Source organism: Phodopus roborovskii, unplaced genomic scaffold (genome assembly GCF_943737965.1).
Source record: "Phodopus roborovskii unplaced genomic scaffold, PHOROB, whole genome shotgun sequence".
NCBI lineage: Eukaryota > Metazoa > Chordata > Mammalia > Rodentia > Cricetidae > Phodopus > Phodopus roborovskii.
Genome location: NW_026126418.1, coordinates 21,606,628 through 21,631,243, shown reverse-complemented (window position 1 = coordinate 21,631,243; position 24,616 = coordinate 21,606,628). Strand labels below are relative to the sequence as shown.

The following is a 24,616-nucleotide window of genomic DNA, read 5'->3' as shown; positions in this document are numbered from 1 at the left end:
GAACTTGACTTACCCACACTATGGAATAGGAAACTGTCCTCTTAAAAGAACATTTATTTATGCTGATTTAATATTCGTTGAAGTTTGGTGGTTCACACTACTTAATACATGTAATATGTGCTAATCATTAATCGCAGAACCTAGCTCATCAATGTGTGTTTTATTTTAGTTTTTTTCCCCAGCATTTAAATTATATGTTTCTTAGTGCAGTTGAAGTCATTTGTTATTGGACCATTTTTAAACCAATGGTGACATATTGAAAAGAAGATTATGTGACCGTGAAATAATGATTATAATTAAGTGACAGAGAAAATAATATGCTCACAGAAAGCTGACTAAACAATGGGAAAAAAGTAGGTAGATCATGGTGACAATTGCATTGCTGGTTGAAAATTATATGTATTTAATCATGGTATTTGCTTCATGTAATGGCGAGGTGTCTCTGTTCGTAGAGGGAGTGGGGAAGGGGAGTGCAGTAGTGCTTCTGGCTGCCAATGCTGTCTGCTTCATCGGCTGTCCCATAGAAGTCAGAGCATTCTCTTCAAGTCATGAGTAGGCAATTCTTTTTTTTTTTTTTTTAAATTATGAAACTGTTGGCCATTGGCTATGGTTTCTTATTGACAAGCTTTGACTTAACTATTAACTCATTTCTATCAATCTAATTATTTCCACATGGTCCTGGCTTACTAGGAATGCTGGACTTGCATCTCCTTTGCCTGCTACATCTTTGCAGAGAAGAGAGCGATTTTCTGTTTGTCTTTTGATTCTGCCCAGCTACGTCACTTCCTGCCTGGCCAATCAGTGTTTTATTCACCAACCAATATGACAAACGTATATACGGAAGAATATTCCCCATCATCTCCTCTTTTCTGTCTAAATAAAAAGAAGGGTTTTCTGGGCAGTCTATGGGGCCTCTAGTAATGGATCAGTATTTAGCCCTAATATACGAATGGACTTTGGGAGCCCATCCCACATAGAGGGTTATTTTTTCAGCCGAGACACTTGGGGGAAGGCCTAGGCCCTGCCCCAAATGATATGACAGATTTTGAAGACTTCCCATGGAAGGCCTCACCCTCCCTGGGGAGCAGAAAGGGGATGAGCTGGGGTTTGGTGGGGGTGATAGGATAGGATGGGAGGGTTAGGGAAACTGGGATTGACATGTAAAACAATGTTTTTCAAATTTAAATAAAAAAGGGGAAAAAAGGGGTTTTAACTTTAACATAGTAAAATTACATATAACAAAAATTGTTAAGCAAGAACTATAATTACAATATTTAGTTCATTAACATCAAGAATTAAAATATTCTATCATCTGTCCCATCTTTGTGATTCTAAAGTTTTATATGTAACTTACCTTTAATCCTAACTAAGGAAAACTATAACCATAAATATCTGTCTTCAACTCCATCAAAGACCACAGAAGGATAATATATAAACTCTAGAATTGACAGAGACAACTCACTGCCTGGCCTGTCATCTGAAGTTTTTCTGTAATGTTTCATCTTTGGCCCATAGGCCACAGTGTGTCTGACAGACTAGACTCCTCAGCAAAGCAGGAAACTTTAAATTATCCGCCTGTGTTGGCAGTTTGTCAGTCACTTTTCTCTGTGTCCTGTAGAATGTCTGGCAGACTCTTCCTTGAAGAAGGAACCCTGTAGCATGTCCATCTTGTATCAGCAGTCACTTTCCTGTGGGCCCTGCATGTCCAGTTTATATAGCATAAAGTCAAACAGTCTAGTGCCCAAATGGCTAGTCTTGTCATATTGGAAGTAAACTCCATAATGACTTTCTTCATGTTCATTTTCCTTTCTGATACAGGCAGCGTTTCTAGGAACAGTCATGTAACACTGTCAAGAAAATCTCTAAACCATTTTAAATTCCATATTCTGTAGGTCTTTCCAAGGTTCGAAGAATATCTATCCACCTCAAATACTTCTCTGTATATCTAGAAAACCTAACTATAAGTTTTGACTATAATTATAGGACTATCTATAATTTGTACTTAATTATACATTACATTTTTAAAATGAGCTGTACAAACACATAAAAAGAGAAATATACATATCACAAAATTGACCTTAAATTTGTATCAATAAATGAAAATCCATACCAATGCAAAATATTCATTTCTATATCCTATTCCCCTTTTTTCCTTTAAAAAGAGATTGACTGTGATCATTAACCATTTATACCCAACCCATTTAAATGAAAACAAACATTTATACACAATATTGGGAAATATGGGCATCGTTTTCTCCAAACTGCTTTCTGCTGGTTGTGTATGCTGTACATACCATGGGGATCCTAAGAAGACACAGAAATCCTAGCTGTAGTGGTCTGCAAGGCTGCCTTGTCCCAGCTGTTTTGAATGTTGGATCACCTGGGACACTGCTTCAGGGGGTCTTGCTTCATCAAACCATATTAGTCTGGAAGGAATCCACAGCTTTTCATTTTCTGTGGAAACATAAATAAAATCTCTTTTACAAAGTAACATATCCTTATACTTAAATTTCGAAGCCAAGGCATTTTTAAAATATATAAAAAATTGGATCAATCCAGTAGCATTTCTTTCAACAGTTGTTGCTATTTCCTCAGCAGTCAAACAATTCAAAGACAACACAATAGCATACAGTATCCAGACTCTGTGCATTTTCCATGTTTACATGACCTTTTTATTACTTTATTTTATTTTAATTTTTTTTTTCTTTTTTGAGACAGGGTTTCTCTGTGTAACTTTGGCTGCCCTTTAACTCACTCTGTACACAGAGATCTGCTTGCCTCTGCCTCCCAAGTGCTGGGATTAAAGGCCCGTGACACCTCCCTCACTCAGTACTTCCTTCCCTTCCCTTCCCTTCCCTTCCTTCCTTCCCTTCCTTCCTTCCTTCCTTTCTTCCTTCCTTCCTTCCTTCCTTCTTTCCTTCCTTCCTTCCTTCCTTCTTTCCTTCCTTTCTTCCTTTCTCTCTCTCTTTCTTTCTAAACCACTTTATCTTGTTTCTTTTGCTCTCCCAATCATATGTATATTTTTAAACACACTGTAAAAACCTTTTAGGTTTTAATTCATCTGAATCTGTCTTTAATTTTTTTCTAAACAGCATTGCTAAAATTAAAGCGGCGGCTGTTTTGGCCACTAAATTTCCAATATGGCAGGGGCACATTTACTGCCAGCACTGAGAGGTGTGCTTACTGCCTTGTTCTATGCTGTCATCAAGCAGCATGCTGCCAGCTTGGAGATGTGGTCACTGCTACTGCCAGCAGCTCATACACACCATTGAATTGTTTTTTGCTTTTGCCAAGTTAGGAAACCTCTCTTTAAGGAGCTGCGCAAGTCTCTGCTTGTCTGTAGCAAAACAGAGCCCACCCGAGAAAAATGCTGCTACCAAGAAGCCTTGCTTGTCTTTGTTCTTTTGTTTCTAAAATCCCTTTAAAAACTTTTGTCAAGTTTTAAGTGGAAGTTCTTAGTACCTACATTGCAGGCGACATTTTGTTATGAGCACTTTCCCACCAGTCTGGTCCCAGTGCCAAATCAGTCCCAAAATAACACACAAAGACTCTATTAATTATAAAGATGTTGGCCAATGGCTAGAGCTTCTTATTGACTAGCTCTGTCTTAATTATTAACTCATTTCTATCAATGTAAGTGTTTCCACGAGGTCTTGGCTTACTGGGAATGCCGCACTTGCATTTGCCTGCTTATGTCTCTGTAGAGAAGAGCGAGTAGGCAGTTGTGCCTTTTAAATTGATTTGACCAGACTTTAAATTGTTCAGCCGATGTTTTGTTCCTTTTTCTTTTCAAAATACTTTTGCTGTCGCTTACACTGGGTGAGAGACAAACCATGTTCAAGGATTGGGGAAAGAGGCCCAGAGATAACAAGTGTTTGCCCCTAAGGATTGTTGGGAAGGAAATAAGCCAGTGCATGTGATGAGGGTCACCGCTAAGGGATAATGTGAGACAAAGAACATGGGAGGTGGTATCAGAGGAACTTACTGGCTTCATTTTTTCTTTGCCTTAACATTAGGAGGTATCTTGTAAGTTTGTTGAATAGGATAACATGTAGTTCCAGTAATGAACCCCTTGTGTGTGTTGTGTGTGTGTGTGTGTGCGTGTGAGAGAGAGAGAGAGAGAGAGAGAGAGAGAGAGAGAGAGAGAGAGAGAGAGAGAGAGAGAGAGAGAGAGAGTGAGAGACCGGTATTTTAGGATGCCAGCTTCATTAGCTGGAGTCAGGGAGGAAACAACTACAAGGGCAAAGATGGTTAGTCTTTTTCCTAGTTGGACTAGGACCAGGCCTCCTTATGCCCTATGCTTATTAGGCGATTGAAAGTGTTGCTACAGGGATGTCACTAGGGAATGACACTGTAGTGTTGATAATCTTTTTTCCCCTAAGTATATTTTCTGATCAAATTTGTAGCATATTCTGGGGTAGGAATTGTTTGCAATCATTTTAGCAATTGAGCCCAACTTTGGGTGATCTGTAGCCAGTCTTCTTTATTTTGTTCTGTGTTCTTTCATAAGCTTAGAGCAAATGGGATTTTCAGTTATCTTATAAATTTCCTTTAGGGGCTTATCCACCCCCTGTTGTTTTTTGTTTTGTTTTATCAAAAAGCTCTGAGATTTATTTTGAAACTGATATTTGAAGCACATGAATTAGTGAAACTCTTTTTTTAGGTCTTATTTCTTAGTACAGTCTGGAAGGAATTAAGTACATTTGTATATTGCTACAAGTACTTTATAAAATTTAAATAGAAAATTTGTTTAACTTTTGGTTTTACCCAGGTCTTGATTCAATTTTTCAACTTTTTCTCTCTCTCCTTTTTTTCTTTCTTCCTTTACTTTCTCTTAAACAAAATAGAGTGTATAAGGCCTATCAACTAAGCACATATATTATAGTTGTCCCCTATAGCATTTAAGGTTTGTGTTTCAGAAACAAGCAGCACAACCTCTGGTTATAATAAATGCAAGAAGCTCATAGGAGGGATTATGAAGATGCTCATAATCTAAAAGCAGACTTGGGGGCAGTGCTGAAATCACATGACTTAGGGTTCATAGGTTTTCTAGGATGGTTCAATTCTAGGGCTGTGAGCCTCTGAGTCTTCAGTCTTCATTTCCTCTTAAGATATGGAGGTTTGACCTCAGTGGTTGAGATGACTGACTGAGTAGCAGCTGCTGGCCCCTTCCACTCCTCCACTTAGATACTTAGATTTTTTTTTTTTTTTTTTTGTATTAGCTGGATCCATTGAAGTACATTTAGTATAGGAATCCATTGTGCCAGGTACATTACAATTAAGCTGGAAGGCGTCAGCCCAGAGGGCCTCAAACTTCAAAAAACTACAGACAACTAAAAAGTTCTGCAAGTGGGAGGGATTAGTCTTCCCCAGGGAAAGGCACACTGATTGGTTATTTAATACCAAATGGTCATCCCTGAAAACATATACAAGTAATATTATACAGGCAGAGTGGGTTGTACTTAGGAATACACACACATACCACATACGTGTGTGTGTGTGTGTGTGTGTGTGTGTGTGTGTGTGTAACTACAATTGATGAAAAAAGGGTCATGAAGTTGAAAGAGAGGAAGGGTGTATCTGAAGGTTTAAAGGGTAGAAAGGGAAAGGAGAAATAATATAATCATATTATAAAAAATATTTTTTTTAAAAGTTTGAAGCCATGACTTGGGGTGTATGTGTATGTGTATGCATGCACACACAGAGTCAGGGGCATGGTTTTTTTTTTTTCTTTTTTCTTTAGTTGATATTAAGAATCAAAGTTCTCAATAATAATTACAATGATATATTCTTTGAGATACAGTCATGTGACATTTAACCTCATCTTTAGGAGCAGATCAGAACTATTTTGTTTTCCAGTCGCTGAAATATATCTTTCCAAGGGTGGAGTGATAATTAGTTCTATTTACACTTAAAATGATCTAAAACGAATTTGGGTGTGGTTAAAAAAGTTGGAAGAAACAGGTCTGATAGTGATTTGTGAGCAGCACTGTGGCTTAGCCAACATGAAGCATAACATCATCAGTCCCTAATGGTTTTCCAACTTTAGAAAAAAGTTACTACTAATAATTATGTTAACAACCAAACATATTTATACTAACTTCATTTTGTTTCCTGAAGCAATGACCATTTTCCCAGTGTTCCAGACAAGCATTTGGACGTAAGGGTGACAGACCTGTGGTCATATGTCTAAGGAGTAGCAGCGTGGATGTTAGCTCACTCCAGAGCCCACTTACAGGGTGCTGTGGTACTTCCTCCCAAAGGCATCTCCATAGTGCATGTTCTTTGTTTTTGCCAGAAATCCCCAGGGATAAATCCTAGTGAACATACATGCAATCAGTGTCTGCACATGTGAAATAAGACCAGTAGAGCTGGCTTTAATTCTCATTGTCTTCACTTTAGATTAGTATGACATCTTATGTGGGCAAGGAACAAGGAAGACTGTTTTTTTGTTTTTTGTTTTTTTAAAAAAAGATTTTGGAGAAAGGTTTCTGTGTGATATTTCATGTAGTTGAAACGGCAACACATTCCCTGCCTTGTAGCCATCAGAAAATGAAGGAGATTGCTATGAATGGGTGTACTCAGTTAGTGTTAAAATTCTGTAAGTTGAAGGCAAAGTGAAAATGTATTTTCCTTAAGAGCAGTTCACTGCTTTCCTTTTAAATGACAAAATTACAATAATATTTGCCCTATCAATGATCAATATTCTAATTTATTTTGTTTTACAAAGCATATTGAATTGGTTGGAATTTTTTTTTTACCTTTTGTATAGCCATATGTACCTCCTGAATTAAAAAAATAAATAACATGATCTTGTTATTCATAAGTATTGAATGACATTTTAACATGCAATGCTGTACATTGTAGGGTTTGACCTGATTCAGTTTCTGGCTTTATTTTTTTCTTCCAGTGTCTGTATTTATGCTAAAAGTCCAGGTGAATGACATCATCAGTCGCCAGTACCTGAGTCAAGCAGTTGTGGAGGTATTTGTTAACTACACGAAGACAAATTCTATGGTAACTAGAAACAATGGAGCAGTATTGATAAAAGTACCCTACCAATTAGGACTCAGCTTAACCATCATTGCTTACAAAGATGGCTACGTCTTGACACCTCTGCCTTGGAAAACTGGAAGGATGCCAAGTAAGTACCTCAGTGGTATTTTTCACTCACAAATGTACATGACTTCCCCCTCTGTTGGAGGAGAATCTGTTGAGCTGAAAATGAGAATGCCTCCAAGAATGCCATATAATATAATATAATATAATATAATATAATATAATATAATATAATGTTTTTAAGGAAAGGAAGATTTGTACCAAACAGTCTTTGTCTGTTTGGAATAAAACAAAACACCACAAACTAGGTAGCTTGTAAACAACAGAGATATTTAACACTTCTGGAGGTGAGGACCAAGACCAAGATTGAAATAGCAATGGGTTTACTGTCTGGTGAAGGCTTGCTTTCTGATTTATGTAGCTACTTTCCATTTTATAGATACCAACTTCTTACTTTGTTCTCACATGGAAGAAAGAGTCTTTAGTGCTATTTTTTTTTAAGGCAGTTTAATTCCATTGATGAAAGCCTCTGCTCTCTTAATTACTCCAAAAGCTCCACATTTTATACTACAGCTTTTTTTTTTTTTTTTTAGTAGGATCACAGCAATCATGAAGGTACTTTATCTTCCATGGAGGCTGTGCATTGCCTAGTTGTGGGTTCCTGTGATAATTATCCTTTCCTATAAAGAAACCTCTCTGATGAGGGTTGAATGAGACACTGATTTATGGTTATAGCAGTGTATCATTAGCAGTCATTTTATTGCCATGCTTCATTAGCATTAATGATCATACTAAGTGTCTCTTAGAACCCATGACCTATTTAGTCTCAAGTTCTTGGTCACTTTAGCAATGTCAGGTTTGGGTTCCATCTCATGGAGTAAGTCTTAAGTTCAATAAAGTGGTTGGCTAGTCCCATAATATTTATGGCACTATTATACCTGTTATCTTCCAGAAAAATTGCTGTTGTAGGTCTCAGGGTTTATAGATGGGTGATGTTGATGATTACTCATCTCCTCTGGTGGTGTGTAGAGTAGTTTCCAGCACCGTGGATGATAGTAGGGGTAGAGCTTCTGGTTGGTCATCACTCAGTTTTTGCATGTTCAATGATGTAAGTATGGGATGTCTTCAGCAATAGGGTCTTTACCATTAGGACATGAGGGTAACCAGTAATCTTGGTAATTGTCTGTGATGTTTGATGGTGGGGATCTATGGGACCTCTTTGTCCAATGACTCAACAAGATGTAATCCATACCCGGAACTGAAGGATTTACTTAGTGGCATGAGATGTCTATGTAGGGCATTGCCTTCCCCATTATATGATGATTTAATTTAAATTTCTTTCAAATTTGTATATTTGTACAGTAGAAGCTATCCATATGTCTTTGAAATGACCTTTAGTGTTAATGTCCCTTCCTGTGTTCCCTGCTTTACTCTGCTCTCCTACCCCTTTCCATTTAATCCTCTTATTCTAGTTTCTGCGTTATTTCTTTATAATGACACTCTATTTCCCTTTCCTTGGAAGGACCCATCCTCTGCCTTGGGCTCCTACTAGGTATCTTGTCTCTGTGATTGTTTTGACTGAAACATACACATATCTAAAGCTTTAAAGCTAACATCCTTATATATGAGAAAGCATACGATATTTGTCTTTTTTGGCTCTGGGTTACCATAATCGGGATGATCCTTTCTGGCTCCCTCCATCAATTAACCTGCAAATTCTATGTTCCTTAACAGCTGAATGCTATTCCATTATTCCGTGAATATGTAAATGTACCACGTTTTTATTATCCATTCATCAGGTGATGTACATCTAAGCTATTCCCAATTTCTGGCTATTATGAAAAGAGCCACAATGAACATGGATGAGCATTGTAGTAGGATGAAGAGTCCTTTGGGTATATCAAGAAGCTTTTGAGGCATACTCTGCCTCAGTTTCCCCTATGTTAAAAATTTTGATTGTGTTATCCTATTTCACAGTTTATTCTTCAGTTACACTTTCACTGTTCCCACAAAGCCAAGCAAATATATGGCTCTTCGAAGACACTGTTTTGATTACTGGAAAATTAGCTGGTAAGTCTACTACATTTTTAGTAAGGAAGTTCTTAGAGTGATTATTTTATAAAAGAATCAGGGTTGATTATAACTTGGCAAAGTCCAAGTTGAGTATTGATGGTAAGTTGATCTGTACTAGTTTCTATCTTACTATAAACTATATTTTGAGGTATTAAAATAATTATTTTCAGGATCCACTGCACATGGGAATCTACAATGTGAGGAAATAGGAGAAATTGCTCTGTCTTCACTGCCTCCTCTCTCATTGGGACTTTTATGGTTGGTGAAACTGTGACAAGGACAGATATGTATCCCAGACCTCTGGGCTCCCTAACTTACTGTTTCTTCCTGTACCTTCAGTGTGAGTCTGGCTGCTAATTCAGGAGAGGCCTATGACTGGGGAGTTCCCATCTTCTAGGCAGCCTTCACTGGTGGAACTTGCTACTTGTAAAAAGAGGGCAAAACGTCTCATTTGGGGGTGTTGGCTCAGGCGGGTTTCTTCCCTGCTTTAACCAACTATGAAGATAATACTTTGACCCTTTATTTACCTCCAAGTGACCCTTAATTGATCCTTGGGAGAAAACTAGACATTCTGTTTTTCTTTTGATACTATTACATAATGCCTTCACGAATTACAACTATTTGTTCAATTTGTATTGGTCAGTTAATGTTCAGTGCTAATATAATGGAAATGACTAAAAAGTCAGAAATCTTCATGAATGACTCAGTCAAGAGAGGCATGGCCTACAGAATTGTTTGTGAAAATTCACATTTAGAAGCTAATCTATGCATCTCTGAAGTACTAATTAGGAACACTTAATAGTACTCATTAGAACTTGAACTCGAGCTTGATTACACTTAGAGTGACTTAGTAAGGCTTTAGACCCTCTTTCTCTAGATGTTGGAGCATTGGGTACTCATTTTGCTAGCATGTGGCAGACTATAATAAGTTTTGTGTGGCCACATGGATACAGAGGTTCTGGTTTCATGCTGCTGGGGCTTTAATGAAACTAGATACAGACATTTCTCCCTCCCTCCCTTTTACCCTCTCTGCCCTCTCACATGCACCCTAACCATTCTCCCCTCCTATTCCCCCCCCACCCCAATTCCATATGTAGGGGAATGCCATCCAGTTGGGGGTCATGTAGATCTGACAGGTCATGTGAAGTAGGGACTAGGGCTTCTCTCCTGTCTCTAGGTTAAGGCAGTTATCCCTCCAAGGGGGATGTGTTCGCAAGGTCCTTTTGTGCACCAGGGATACATCCTGGCTCCACTGTCTGAGGTCCCTTAGACTGCTCAGTCCTTCTGGCTGAGATCCATATTCAGGGGGGCCTGAGTCAATCCCATGCTGGCTTCCCAGCTATCAGTCTGGTGGCCCGTTAGCTCCTCCTTGTTCAGGTAAGCTGTCTCTATGTGTTTCTGCAGCCTGGTCTTGTCCTCTTCATCTGCATCTGGGTTCTAGTTCGACTCAGTGTTTGTGTATGGGTGTTTGCTCCTGTTTCCAACAGGTATTAGATGAGGGCTCCATGGATAAGTTAGTTGTTGATCTCACTATCTGGGAAGAGCATTTATGGTAGCCATTCCACGGATGCTCAAATTGTTAGTTGGCGGCAGTCTTGTAGTTCTCTAGACGAAAGTCTCATATTTTAGAAGAGAATGTATTAGATAATAGTTTGAGTGATCTGAAAATACCAGTTTCCTTAAATATTAACCAAATAATAATGAACATATAACTGCTGTTTCATGCCAGTGTTTTATGGTTGTTATTTTTCCCTTTATGCAGAAATCCTAGAAACTGATTTTAAGAATTATCTGACATTATTCTTCTTTTATCACACAAATCTTTAAAATTTTATACATTTTTTTCATCCTAGTAACTTAAATAATTTCTTCTATCTTTATTGGTGATCTTATTAAAGTCCAAGGCCAAAGGTAATGTATCTGATAACCTACAATTTTAATTTAGGAATTTATTCTTGGCTTGTTAAATTGTATTGGTTATAGATATAGCAATATGTCACTGAGTTCTCAATTGATAAACATTTGAAGAGAGACAATTCAACACCATTGAAATGAGGTAATATATGTATATGCCTGGAATCTGACATTTGGAAAACTTTAAAATTGCTGTGTGCCTATCTGATGGAGAAACCTACCCATTTCAGTATGTGGCTGGATGTTCTGAAGATCTGTTATTGAAAGTTGCTAAAAACCTACCCTAAACTAGCAAAACCCCAAAGGAACTATTTATCTTTTGTAAATCAGGGTCAACTTCAGGCAAGACTTAATCTGAAGGACAAGCAGGAATAACTGAAAAACAGTTTTTCCTCTCTCCATTTCTCAATTCTATCCTGTGAACACTGCCTCCATTTTCAAAAACAAACTCTCATTTTGGGTTACAAGATGGGACTCTGTGGGAGACAAAACAAGCCTTCCATTCTGCATCCAGGCGAGCACCAGCACACACCTCATTAGTTGCGCTTGGGGCTAGACTCATTGCTAAGGATGAACAAAACGCTTGATTGGGCTTGGCCCATTCTGACACACACCATCAACCTCCTGCTGTAGAACCATGCAGGCTGAGGATGGTCAATTTATGGTTCCCTAAAGTGAGATCTGAAAGAGCCATGAAGAAATTCTGGGCAGAGTCATGCAGTTCTAGTCGGGAGGTGTTTTGTAATCTAAAAGAAACATGTAATGTGAATACTGTATGTTACCTTTGTATGTTTCAGAACTTTGCATTATTTATTTATACTTCTGCTTTGTACTCATGTTTCTTAATGTATCAATATAAGCATCAGTGACTCGTTTGTGATCCACAGATTGATACTATTGAGGAATAAAAGTACTCATTATGTAAATATAGAAAAAAGAAGCCTCTTAGTTTTGAATTATGTGAGGTGTTAGTGACACTCAGAAATCATTATAACTACATCCTGTAGAAGAAAATGTCCTGACCAGTGAGGCTGTTTTTAATATGCATTAATATTTTAAACATGTGTTTGTCCATTTGTTAATGGGATTTCCTTTGTTTAGATGCCAAATCTCAACCAAGTGTTCAGTTCTCAAAAGCCTTTATCAAACTTCCTGACAACCATCAAATTAGCAACGTGACTGGCTATCTAACAGTTCTACAGCAGTTTTTAAAGGTGGACAATTTTCTGTATACAACTGGAATCACTCTTAACAAACCAGGTATTTTCTACTTTTTAAATATGTAATCATGTTTCTAAAAAATATCAGCACATAGCCCATCAAATACCATTTATTTATGTATACAATATTACACATTTTATTTTTATTAATGCTTTGCAAAACACATGTTCCTTTTGAAATATCTATCATTGTTTATATGCAATGTCTTTTTATAAAAAAGAATAATTAAGCCAAGTGGAGTAGCCCACATCTTTAATCCCAATACTTGGGAGATAGAAGCAGGTGGATCTCCCTGAGTTTGAGGCCAGCCTGGGTACAAAGAGAGTTCTAGGGCAGCCAAGGCTGTTACATAGAGAAACCCTGTCTCCAAAAACAAACAAACAGATAAACAAAACAAAAAGGAATAATTATACCAATGTCTTTGGCATACATTATGCCAAATTAATCAAAATAAAAATGTACTTTCATATTCATTCATTTGAACCAAAGGAAGTAAGCAAAATATAGGAAAAATTGTGATACTTTGCAAAATAATATACTGAGAAACTTTAACTTTAATGTGTATCCCAGTTTGACTTTCTCTTTTTTTAAGGTTTTATTTATTATTTGTACAGTGTTCTGCCTGCATGCATTCCTGTACACCAGAAGAGGGCACCAGATTTCATCACAGATGGTTGTGAGCCACCATGTAGTTGCTGGGAATTGAACTCAAGACCTCTGGAAGAGCAGTCAATGCTCTTAGCTCCAAACCATCTCTCTATACATGACTCCCCCCCCCCCTTTAGTTTGACTTTCTACTTGGTCTGTCTTAGCTAAGAAAGAAACTAGCCCATAGTCCCCAGCTCTGATGTTATGCTCTTATGGTTTATAAGTTAAGGAGTGAATGGAAGTTTGCTTTTAAAACAAAATTAAAAACACAACCACATTTGCCACACCATTTCTGCTATTCTTTATACATCTAACTGAAACTCCACTTTTTAAAATGACCTCAGACAATTAATAAATTTGAATATTTTAGTGGCATCATGTTTTTGGTTCATTTGGGTACATCTAGAAAGGAGTGTAAAAAGAGTGTATCATAGAAATATTATTTATTATAAATTATAAATAGAATTGATGTTCCCAGTTTTGCAGCCAGACGAAGCCCACTCTTTGTCACAAGCCTGTTTCCTACTGCACACAGCAATCACAGCCTGAGGGTACTGCCTGGTTTACGAAGCAGGTTTTGTCCTTACATGGGGCATACAAGAGTTGACACATTAAGGCTCCTTTGTCCTGGCTTTGGCTAGTGGACTTGTACTGGAGTTAGTTATCTCATTGCTACTCCTTCACTAACATGTCCCCTGTTGGCATCTTTCCTTGTATACTAAGATTCCACTCCATTGGTGGTTGTTTCCGGGAACTACTTCCCTGGTCAGTTCCTGCTCAAATTATCCCAAAGCCTGCTTCTTGAAGAAGTTAGTCTAAGACATCTGACAAGGTTTTTCTTAATGTAAGTTAGAGGCTATGAAAACTAAAAGCATTTACATGAATGCTACAACACTGGCTGTCACAGGGGAGCTCATGCTGTATTGGATCGTGTTCAAGGCAAGGCTCGTGAGACGTGGGCAGGGTTACAATGAGCTTTCCTCTCAAAATTTTGCTTTAAATACATTGGGTCTTGTAAGGGGACTTGTCTGCTTTGTCCAGCTTGGGGCCACTGGTCACATGTGTGCTTTCTGAGTTTAAGATGTCGTCCATGCATCAAAGGTCTAGATTTTTTTAAAAGAGCACATTTACATTTTGTAGCTAATAAGCCAAAATACCAATATACACCAAGCTTTTAAGTAAGCTTGTTAGCTAATTGTGCATAAAATTTTATCAAATGTTTAGATTTTTTTGGTGGGGGTTCAAGACAAGGTTTCTCTGCTCTATAGACCAGGCTGGCCTTGAACTCACAGAGATCCATCTGCCTCTGCCTTCCAGTGCTGGGATTAAAGGCATACTCCACCAATGGCCGGCTCAAAGGTTTAGGTTTTACTGAATTCATTTTATTATAGAGAACAAAACCTCATTGTAATAGACAACTTTTTATTTTTTTAAAGTTAAGAGACATTTTGAGCTTTTCAAAATTAAGCATAAGGCTGTGTATGCCTTGTGTGGGCTGAATGAGGTACATTTTATGGGAAGACACTGGTCTCCAAAAGGGACTTGAGGGGACCTGTCAGCTCCAGGTTCACCTAGTTACAGGTGTTGCAGTGGTTTGGGCTCTACTTTGGCCATTTAATTATTTTCTCCTATTGGATTTGCACAGTTCTAGAACCCTGTGAATTTACTGGTGTTTTGTTTTTTAAAACTGAAAGATAGGGTTGCACTTAGGGCATAGAGTGTGTGTACTCAATGCAGCATGTGCGTGGAGGCCAGAAGACAACTTCTGGGAGTCAGTGTTCTCTTTCCAACTTCTACTGAGCTGCAGGAATCAAACTCACATTATCAGGCATGTACAGCAAGTACCTTTACCCACTGAGCTTTTTCACTAGCCTGGGATTAGGTCTTCAAAAACATTCAGTCGGATTCTAGTGTCCTTAAGTCAGATGACTCTGAGAGAATTAGATTAACCAAAGCTTATACTGATTGGTCAATGTTATATTATTAGCATTTATTTATGAAATATTTTGCAATTATATTTAAAAACATTTAATGTACAGCCAATAGAGTATTATTAGATGGATAACAACGATGAAATAATAGAGAAAAATGAATTTTAGAGCCATAACAACATGCAACATCTGTTTGAGTAAAATATTAATAAATTTTACTGTCTTTTAGGTTTGGAAAACATTGAGTTGACTCCTCTTGCTGCCATATGTGTGAAAATATATTCTGGAGGAAAAGAATTGAAGGTGGATGGCTCTATTCATGTATCTCTTCCTCTTCTACACACAAATAATGTAAACATGGGAGATCGAATACCTGCTTGGACATTTGATATGAACACAGGTATGGTAGCTAACAGAAAATAGAATATATTTCTCTTGGATATTTGAATGTTTCATCTTAGAGCTTTGGACATATTTAGGTTTTCACTAACATTATTATTTTGTACACTTCATTAAGGACCATAATTGGCCTCACTGGTACATGTGTTTGTGAGGAAAAATGATGCTAATACATTGCCTTGGTTGCTTTTCCAATTGCTATAGTAGAATATTCTGACAAAAGCAACTTAAAAGAGAGAGGATTTACTTTGACTTATAACCATGATGGTTATAGTGCATCATGGGGAAGCTATAGTAGGGGAGGGGTTGAGGCAACTGGTCACTCTGCATCCACAGTCAAGATGTGGAGAGTGATTGTGGCTGTTGATCATCTGCCTTTCTCCTTTTACACCATTCAGGATCACAGTCCAGTGCCAGGTGTCTCTCACAGTGGCTTTGTCTTCCTCTTTCAGTTGAGCCCTTCAAGATAATTCTCCACAGGCATGCCAAAGGAGGCCCATTTCCCACAGTGATTCTAGATCTCATCAAGCCAACAACTGAGGTTAACTATCACGTACATTATTTAAAAACAAACAAAAATTTGAATGTTATTCACCCACATTGTCTTGTCTTCCTCTAACATTCTGAGAAAGACATAATTTAAGATTAAAAAATATTCCCCCAGGAAATTTTAGTAGGCAGTCTGAGATTATCTGAAAGTCTAGTTACCACCATCAAAAATTTATGCTAATATCTTGGCAATAAATAACACAAGCGAGGTACCAATTTTATTCATTCTGTTTTTTCTTCCTAGATGGCAACTGGGAAGCACTTTCTCTAGTTGTGTTTTTGTTCTCATGTACATAAAGTAGTAGTGTAAATTTCTAAAAGCAAATAAATAGGGTGGTGGGTCCAGTCACATGGCCTGGTAAAGAGAATTCTACAGAGCCTGGATGGTCTTTCAGGACTTGCTTCATCTCCTTTCTCACCCATTTCCTCTGTGTTAGCACCTTCCTAAGATATTTTGAAATGTCCAGCAGAAGGTTGTTGGTGCTATAGCTTCTAACTGTACACTTCACCAGGTTGAAGACTAGTGGAAAGACAGATATGCTTTGGTTGGTAGCCACAACACAATCCCTTCCATGCACTGTGTTGTATAATAGAGTTTGTGCAAGTAGAATGTACACATTTTATATAGGATTAGCTCACAGGTTGATGTGGTATGGAATCCTGTGGATGTTATCTGGGGACAGGGAATGGAAAGAAAGCCAACAGAGATTTGTGATTGGATGCCCCTGAGAATGGAAGGGTGGATTGTAAGGCCAAATCCACACAAATGTCCACTCTGGAAGATAAGCTGTATATGTCTGTGCTCTGTCAATTAGTGGAAGCCATGCAACTAATAGTGGTAATCTACTACTGAGAGTTTTGGGTTAGTTCAAATGAGATTTGGGATCTAGTCTTCTTACCAGCAGTGAGACAAGCCATTTAAGTGATTTGGGACTCAGTGTCTTCAAATTACTTTAAGGAAGAATGTGCTGTTTGAGTTCTGGGTTTTGGTCACTATTCCTGGAAAAGGCCTTTTTTGAATATCCCTTTGAGTAAAATGGTTTAAAATGAGGGATGATGAGATGAAGGTAAGGGTGTTTACATTAGCCTGCCAACTTGAGTTTGCCTCACAGAATACATGAAAGAATGGGAAATTTTACAGTTTACCTTTGCCCTTTGACCTCCCTGTGTTCATTATGGCACGTGCACCCACACATCACACACCCCCACACTCACACACAAATTTAAATTGTTTTCAATTTTAATTAATTTATCATACATGCTATGCTAAATTTAACTTAAACTAAAAGTGATAGATTGGGCCATTCTATCATCTCAAGTTTTTCTACTTTATTATTAACTGTTTGATCAGCATTGTTGAAAATTATTGGATTTATTCACTTTTGTATGACTGAATTAATATTGCACAGATATATTTTATTTGCCCATTAATCCACTGGCAGACATCTTGATTGGTTCCATATCTTGGCTATTGTAAACGATGCTCCAGTAAACGCAAGGCTGAGGGGTACAAAAACAGGAGGGATTCCATAGTGGGGTAAATTATCTGAAATAAATTTTGATATGTTTCAAGATAAGTAGATGGGTTCAGAGGTTCATATCCTATAAAGGTGATTGGTGTGTGTAAAGGCAATGGAAATTCAGAAATACATGTGAATATCTGTGAAATTCTACCGTATATCTTAAGCATGTACAAGTGTATGAACTAAGGATAAAAAAATATAGCCCATTTTACATTTTGTAGATAATAAGCCAAAATACCAATACACACCAAGCTTTTTAAGTACCTTTGTTAGCTATTTGTACATAAAATTTTATCAAAGGTTAGGTTTTTACTGAATTCATTTTACTATAGATGACAAAACGTCATTGTAATAGACAACCTTTTTTAAAGTTAAGAGACAGTTTGAGCTTTTCAAAATTGAGTGTGAGGCTGTGTATGCCTTGTGTGGGATGGATGAGGTACCTTTAGTGAGAAGACACTGGTTCCCAAATGGGACTTGAGGAGGCCCATCAACTCCAAGCTTACCTAGTTACAGGTGCTGCAGTGGTCTGGGTTCTACTCTGGTCATGTAATAATTTCCTCCTGGATCTCCCGACTCCGTTCTCCATGGTAAAGAAGAACAGATCAGAGCTTGCTTCCCAGTTATGGCACCATGCCTGTGTTGAACTGGTTTAAGTTCTGACACCTCAGATGAAAACTGCATGTGAAGTCTGCCTCATTCATGGATGCAGCTCTTGGACAAAAAAAAGTGATAAGGCCAAAAAACATATTCTGTATGTGTTTAATCACAGTCTCAGGACAAATGACAAATAACTACCTGTTGATGAATTGGGATTTATTCCTCTCTTGTTACCTGTCTGATGTTAGAGACTAGACTCTGGGATTCAAGAACTTTAGCCTTTCAATTAGATTTTTAGTCTTATCTTCTTTATTATTATCTTCTTTAGTCATGACAACTCACTCACATTATGTTATTATGCATATATTATATTGAGTATGATATAAAACTTAGTATTTATTATCCTTGATATTTACTATCATGTTATTTATAATTTCTGAAATGTTCTGAATTCTTTATGTGACTATCAGAAAACTCTGTTTTTATACCTTAGCTCTAAGATTTAGAATTATACCTAACTGTTTTTCACTCACCACGTTTTAGGTGCTTGGGTGCATCATGGCTGGGGAGTAGTCAAGGCGCATAACAGTCATTTGATTTGGACATATGATGCACCACATTTGGGCTACTGGATAGCTACTCCATTCCCAGGAGCTAGAGGTACTGTAAAAATGAAACAAAGTAATTTTAAAGAATAATGCACATAAGCATGCTGGAGATGACATCGGTTGGCTTAGCTTAGGCCAAGCAAGGCCATGTACAGGTGAATGAAAGTGGACACCCCTCTCCCCTTTTTCTTGTACACACAACCAAAAGATTAAGCTCCATAAACTCTCTTACTAGTGAATCTATGAAGACTGCAGTTTGTTCCAGTATTTTCTTTTCTTTCTTTCTTTCTTTTTTTTTTTTTTCAAGACAGGGTTTCTTTGTGTCACAGCCCTAGCTGTTCTCAAACTCACAGAGATTCACCTATCTCTGCTTCTTGAGTGCTGGGATTAAAGTTGTGCTCCACTGCTGCCTGGCTGTTCAGTGTTTTCTAAGTTTCTGTTTTCATGAATAAATTCTACCCAGCAGAGTTAGAGCCTCTGGCTATAAGAAACAGGGACGTTTTGAGTAATTTTTTTTAAAGGTGAAGAATATGTGTGTAGTTTACAGGATCCTGGAAAAGCCAGACATCTCTACAGTTCCAGACACCTGACCAGAGTTTGGTCAACTCTTCACCAGGTGGCCATCACTGACTCTCATCCTTTCCAGCCTCTCCTCTCACCCTGCTTGATCTTTCTGAGGAAGAAGACTCTGGAGGACTTTAGAGGAGAGGCTGTTGGATAACATTGTCTCCAGATTGTTTTGAAAGATCAGATAGATGGTGTACAGGATGGTTATTGATCTGACAGTTTGAACAGATGGTGGCTGGAAGCTGGTGGCCACACATCTAGGATTCTTCACTAGGGTTGATCCATGCAGTTCTACCACAAAATACTTAACATGGTATCAAATTATGTGAGGAATCTGAACCTAAGGAAGCCCCACATTTATCAGATCTAGTAAATTTATCAAAAATTTTAAAAGTTATTTATTTATTCAAGCTCTTAAGTTTTCCTGAATAGAACTGGGCATAGTGATGCACACTGTTATTCCCAGCACTCAGGAGGTAGAGGCAGGCAGGTCTCCATGAGTTTGAGGTCAGCCTGGTCTATACAGAGAATTTCAGGACAGCCTGAGCTACATAGTGAGATGATAAAGCTGAAACAAAACAAAACAACAAACAGCAAACAAACAACTCCCAAACAAAAACAAAACAAAACACCCCAAAACCTTCCTGAACCCAGAAACATCTTTTCATATGCTAGAGGCTGGATGGATTTTGTCGACCTGGCCATCACTTTAATTAAAATAACAATCCCATCATTCTCTATTTTGCTCCCACATAATTTGAGTTTCCACTATTACAATTCCCTTGAACAATTTTCTTCACAGTTCACTTTAAGGCTTGGAAGCCAGGGTCACACATTTTTTAGGGTTTTGTTTTCTCAGTAGTTCAGCAGCCAGATACCAGTTCTGTAAGAGCGAGCTGTTACACAGCCATCAACCTATTTTAGGTGCTGTATTATTTATTTACTGTTTAAGTATGTGTGTTTGGAGTTCATTTCTCTGCTCTTGGGTTTGGCATGGTTCAACTCAACGTGTTTTCTTATTTCAGAACTCAGGTCGAATGCAGAGTGACATTCTAGGACACACTCTTCCACGTCAGAGTGCCTTAGCAAGATGGCCAAGCCATAATCACATGTGTTGATGCCACATTAGAGAAAAAGGCTCTTCCTCTTGGAGTAGTTTAAACCAAGAGTGATCCCAAATCTGGATTCTACACTTCTCTCCTTGTATCTTCTGTCTGCTTCTAACAAAGGGCTTTATTCTATATTTATTGAATAGCATAGAGAATGTGGTATGGAAAGTGAACTAGAAATTTCTTATCTTATTTAGTTACTTATTTTTACCAGCATTTACAAGGGAAGAATTTACTGACCCCCAAGTAGCACTCAAAACTGCAAATAGATGCTATCAACCTACATCCACTTGTCAATTCCAATATTTATGGCAAATATTTGTTTTTTTTTAAGGTTGCTTTCAACATACTGACTAGTTTCTTAAAAAAAAAAGAATACCACAATGCATATATATTATTCTGGGTCAGGATCATGGGAAAGTCACAAAGGAAAGAGGGGGAAATGATGTGAAATTAAAGCCGTGCATTCAGTTTATTTTTAAAAAATTAATTAGGCAGGAATCCCAAAGCATAGTGAGATTACATTGCTTTCTTAAAGGTAAGTTAAACTAAATAGGCTAAATACACATCAGGGAAACAGACTGAATACATACTTTTAAATGGTCTGAATGCATGATATGAACTAGGATGCAATATTAGGCAAAAGGTTCAGTTTCTGAAGGCAAGTGGTATTTTGGAAAAAAGCTGTCCCCCATAGTCAGGCAACCTCATTTCAGGTATTCCAAATTCATTGATCAAAGCAAGTCAGTTGATTAATCCCACTGAACATGAAAGTTGTAGTTCACCCACAGGAAGGATGCAAACCGACAGAAACCAGCATACATACTCAGTCAACTCATCTAGGATGAAACAAAACTAAGAGTCTAATCCCAAGTAATTTGTTTTTCTGTGTTTACATTGAATCATGCAGGTTCAGGTATAAATGAAGATTCCAAAGACATAACTGCCTACCACACAGTGTTCCTTACAGCCATATTAGGAGGAACAATAGTTATCATCATTGGATTTTTTGCTGTGCTACTCTGTTATTGCAGGTAAGAACAGCACTAATCTATGTGTATAGACAGAGTTATCATAGTATAACTTCAGTATATTGTGCACTATAGAGTTCATTTATAGAAATTATTAAGGGCTTAGTGGTTAAAAAATACTTGCTTTTATTGAAGCAGCAAGCATGGGGGGCCTCAAAGGTCCTCTGTGTATATGTTACGTCTGTTAGCTTGGTGTTTTTGTGGAACTCCTACTAGTGGGAATGGGTGTGCCTCTATTTCTTTTTGTCTGCTCTTGGGATTCCTTTCCTCTGTTGGGTTGCCCTGTCCAGCCTCTGTATGAAGGCTTTTGCCTTGACTTATTGTATCGTGTTTTGTTGTGTTTGGTTGTTGTCTCTTGGAGGCGGGAGGGAAATTGAAAGGGAATAGATCTGGGCGGGAGGTGAGGTGGGGAGAAGCTGGGGGGGGGTGGAGAGAGGGAAACTGTGGTGGGGTGTACTGTATGCAAGAAGAATCTATTAAAACAAACAAACAAACAAAAACACATGCTATTCCAAAGAATCTGAGTCCTGTGCTAGGCACTCATATTTGCCTGTAACTCCAGCTCTCGGGGCTCTGATATGCACATCCATACACATAAATAAAAATTTAAAAATTGCAAAGAATCATTTATCCTTTAATATATGTATAATGGAAATCAAAACAAATGTATCCTAATGTCAACATTAGAATTGTATTTGTATGTTTTGGTATATTTTTCTTTGGTGAATCATATAGATTGTAACTTTTAAGTATCTTTCATTTATTTTTTTCTACTCTAGGGGTAAGTGTGGAACGCCACAGAAAAGAGAAAGAAATATCACTAAACTTGAGATCCTCAAGAGAGACCAGACAACATCAACAACACACATAAATCATATCAGTTCAGTCAAAGTTGCATTGAAAGCCGAGGATAAGGCACAATTATTTAATGCTCAAACCTCATCCTACAGCCCCCCAAAAAAGGAAAACGCAAAGATGGAAGCAGAAGAAAGAATTTCCATGGTGAAAACTCGGGACAATTTTAAAATCTACAATGAAGATGTTTCCTTTCTGTCAGTCAATCACAATAACTACTCAAGAAATCCAACACAGTCTTTGGAGCCAAGTATAGGAAGCAAACAACCTAGGCACATTAACAACAATCTCTCCCCATCGTTAGGCGGCGCTCAAGAGGAAAAGAGGTATCTTACAGGAAGTGAGGAGGTGTATGGGCGGTCCCACATTCCTGAGCAGCTTATGCACATCTACAGCCAGCCCATTGCCATTCTTCAGACTTCAGACCTTTTCTCCACACCAGAGCAGTTACATGCTGCTAAGTCTGCCACTTTGCCACGAAAGGGACAGTTGGTCTACAGCCAATTGATGGAACCAGTTAATAGAGAGAACTTTACACAAACATTGCCCAAAATGCCGTTGCATTCTCACGTTCAGGCCACAGATGCCAGAGAAGAGGACATTGTACTTGAAGGTCAACAGAGTTTGCCATCCCAGACTTCAGATTGGAGCCGCTACTCCAACAGCTTGTTGGAGTCCGTGTCTGTTCCTGGAACTCTAAACGAAGCTGTTGTGATGACCCCTTTTTCATCAGAACTCCAAGGCATTTCAGAGCAGACCCTCCTAGAGCTGTCCAAAGGCAAACCCTCTCCGCATCCCAGGGCATGGTTTGTGTCTCTTGATGGAAAGCCTGTGGCACAAGTGAGACACTCCTTTATAGACTTGAAAAAAGGCAAGAGAACCCAGAGCAATGATACAAGTCTAGATTCTGGGGTGGATATGAATGAGCACCATCCGAGCAGAAAGCTGGAGAGGGAGAAAACGTTCATCAAAAGCATGCATCAGCCCAAGATCCTTTACCTGGAAGATTTAGACCTGAGCAGCAGTGAGAGCGGAACCACGGTCTGCTCCCCTGAGGATCCTGCATTGAGGCACATCTTAGATGGAGGCAGTGGGGTTATTATTGAGCGCCCTAGGGAAGAGTCTCCGGGAAGGAAAAGCACTGTGGAAGATTTTGAAGCCAACACATCTCCCACTAAAAAAAGAGGCAGACCACCACCACTAGCCAAAAGAGATAGCAAGACTAACATCTGGAAGAAACGAGAGGAACGTCCACTGATTCCCTTAAACTAATCGTGAGAGCCATGTTTCTCTGTCGTTTCATGGTGGTGTATTCTTGCTTCTTGTAAATTGCAGTATGAACTTCTTGGGAAACTGAGACTGAGCAATCTCACGGGCCTTAGGCACATCTCAAGCAAAGTAGATGGTAAAATATAATTCAAAAAACCGTAAATGCTTTCTTTGGCCTGTTCTTTTCATCTGCTTTTGAGTGATGAAGATATCCACATTTTCAGAATGTAAAATAATGTAAAGATGTTATCTGAAAATGTTGCTCAGTTTGCCAATTGGCACTGACTCTTAAGAATCCAGTAGTGAAATACGTGCTACAGCTACTCTCTAAAATCTTGCCTCTGCCTTGGGCTCGTGGAGCTTAAAAGCAGGTGTCTTCTCTGCGCCTCATCCCCCTGCAGTGTGACTGTGATGTCTTTTCCTGCCTATGCTTAAAAACAACTTGATAAATGTTGGGGCGGACGTTAAAGACCAAATGACACTTTCTTTCTTAAGATTGATGGCTTATCGATTGTCAGCACCATAGTAAATCCTGTGCCCCTATGACACAGGCAGGAAGCCCCCTGTTCATTAGAGGAGACCCAACTCTGGTTATTTGGGGATATAGGTTTATGGAGCAAATAAGGCGTTGAATTATTATGTAGACTCTTGATAAATGAAAACACTGATATTGTCATTTTATTTTCAGATGAAGTGACCTTAGTTGCCAGGTGAGAGGAGGCTCTGGTTTGCTTTAAGGCTCACTAACCCATATAGGCTAAAATCTATTTTTAATACTCTTTTGTCATAACCCCAATTAAACTTGATTAAAAACACAATAATTTCTTGTGGATGCCAAAAAAGAAAAAAATGAAAGTGTGTAGACTGTGGAGATAAGGACAATGAATATTCCATGTAATTTGGCAGGAAAGGAAAGGACATTTTGATATTCAAAGACCCTCCAGGGTATGAGTTACACATCTTCAGGTTGACACTTTTAGAAAAGATGTTTGAGGAAAACATTCAGGGTTTCAAGAGGGAGCTTCCTTGTCACCTGTGCCCATACAGCCTCACTTGTCAGTTTCAGGCATTATCCCTGTCCTTCCCTCGATGTGAACTCAGGTGCTGCTTTCAGTGATGTGTCCCCAACTCTTCTACAAATAAGGCCTCTTTGACCCAATCAACCCATCCTCTTGTACCTAAAAGTTTTCACGAGGACACATTTGTGCAGCAGCTCTCCCTTTCCTTTTGATGGGCAGAAATGATTCTTCTTACCCCCTA

General features: G+C 38.3%; 1 protein-coding gene and 1 non-coding gene across 2 annotated transcripts in view; both read left to right on the top strand.

Annotated features, from left to right (window-relative positions):
* Window positions 1–23,725, top strand: part of Fam171b (family with sequence similarity 171 member B) — a 54,534-nt gene extending 30,809 nt beyond the window's left edge. Inside the window, exons 2-8 of the mRNA XM_051184373.1 lie at window positions 6,911–7,144; window positions 9,037–9,129; window positions 12,148–12,306; window positions 15,076–15,246; window positions 18,461–18,577; window positions 21,112–21,235; window positions 22,012–23,725. Of these exons, the coding sequence (XP_051040330.1) occupies window positions 6,911–7,144; window positions 9,037–9,129; window positions 12,148–12,306; window positions 15,076–15,246; window positions 18,461–18,577; window positions 21,112–21,235; window positions 22,012–23,359 (2,246 nt within the window). The 3' untranslated portion in view covers window positions 23,360–23,725. The remainder of the gene's footprint in view (window positions 1–6,910; window positions 7,145–9,036; window positions 9,130–12,147; window positions 12,307–15,075; window positions 15,247–18,460; window positions 18,578–21,111; window positions 21,236–22,011) is intronic.
* On the top strand, window positions 17,952–18,032 carry LOC127222915 (small nucleolar RNA SNORD60). The gene has a single exon (XR_007834595.1). It is a non-coding gene; the product is annotated as a small nucleolar RNA SNORD60 (small nucleolar RNA).
* Window positions 23,726–24,616: the final 891 nt, after the last annotated feature.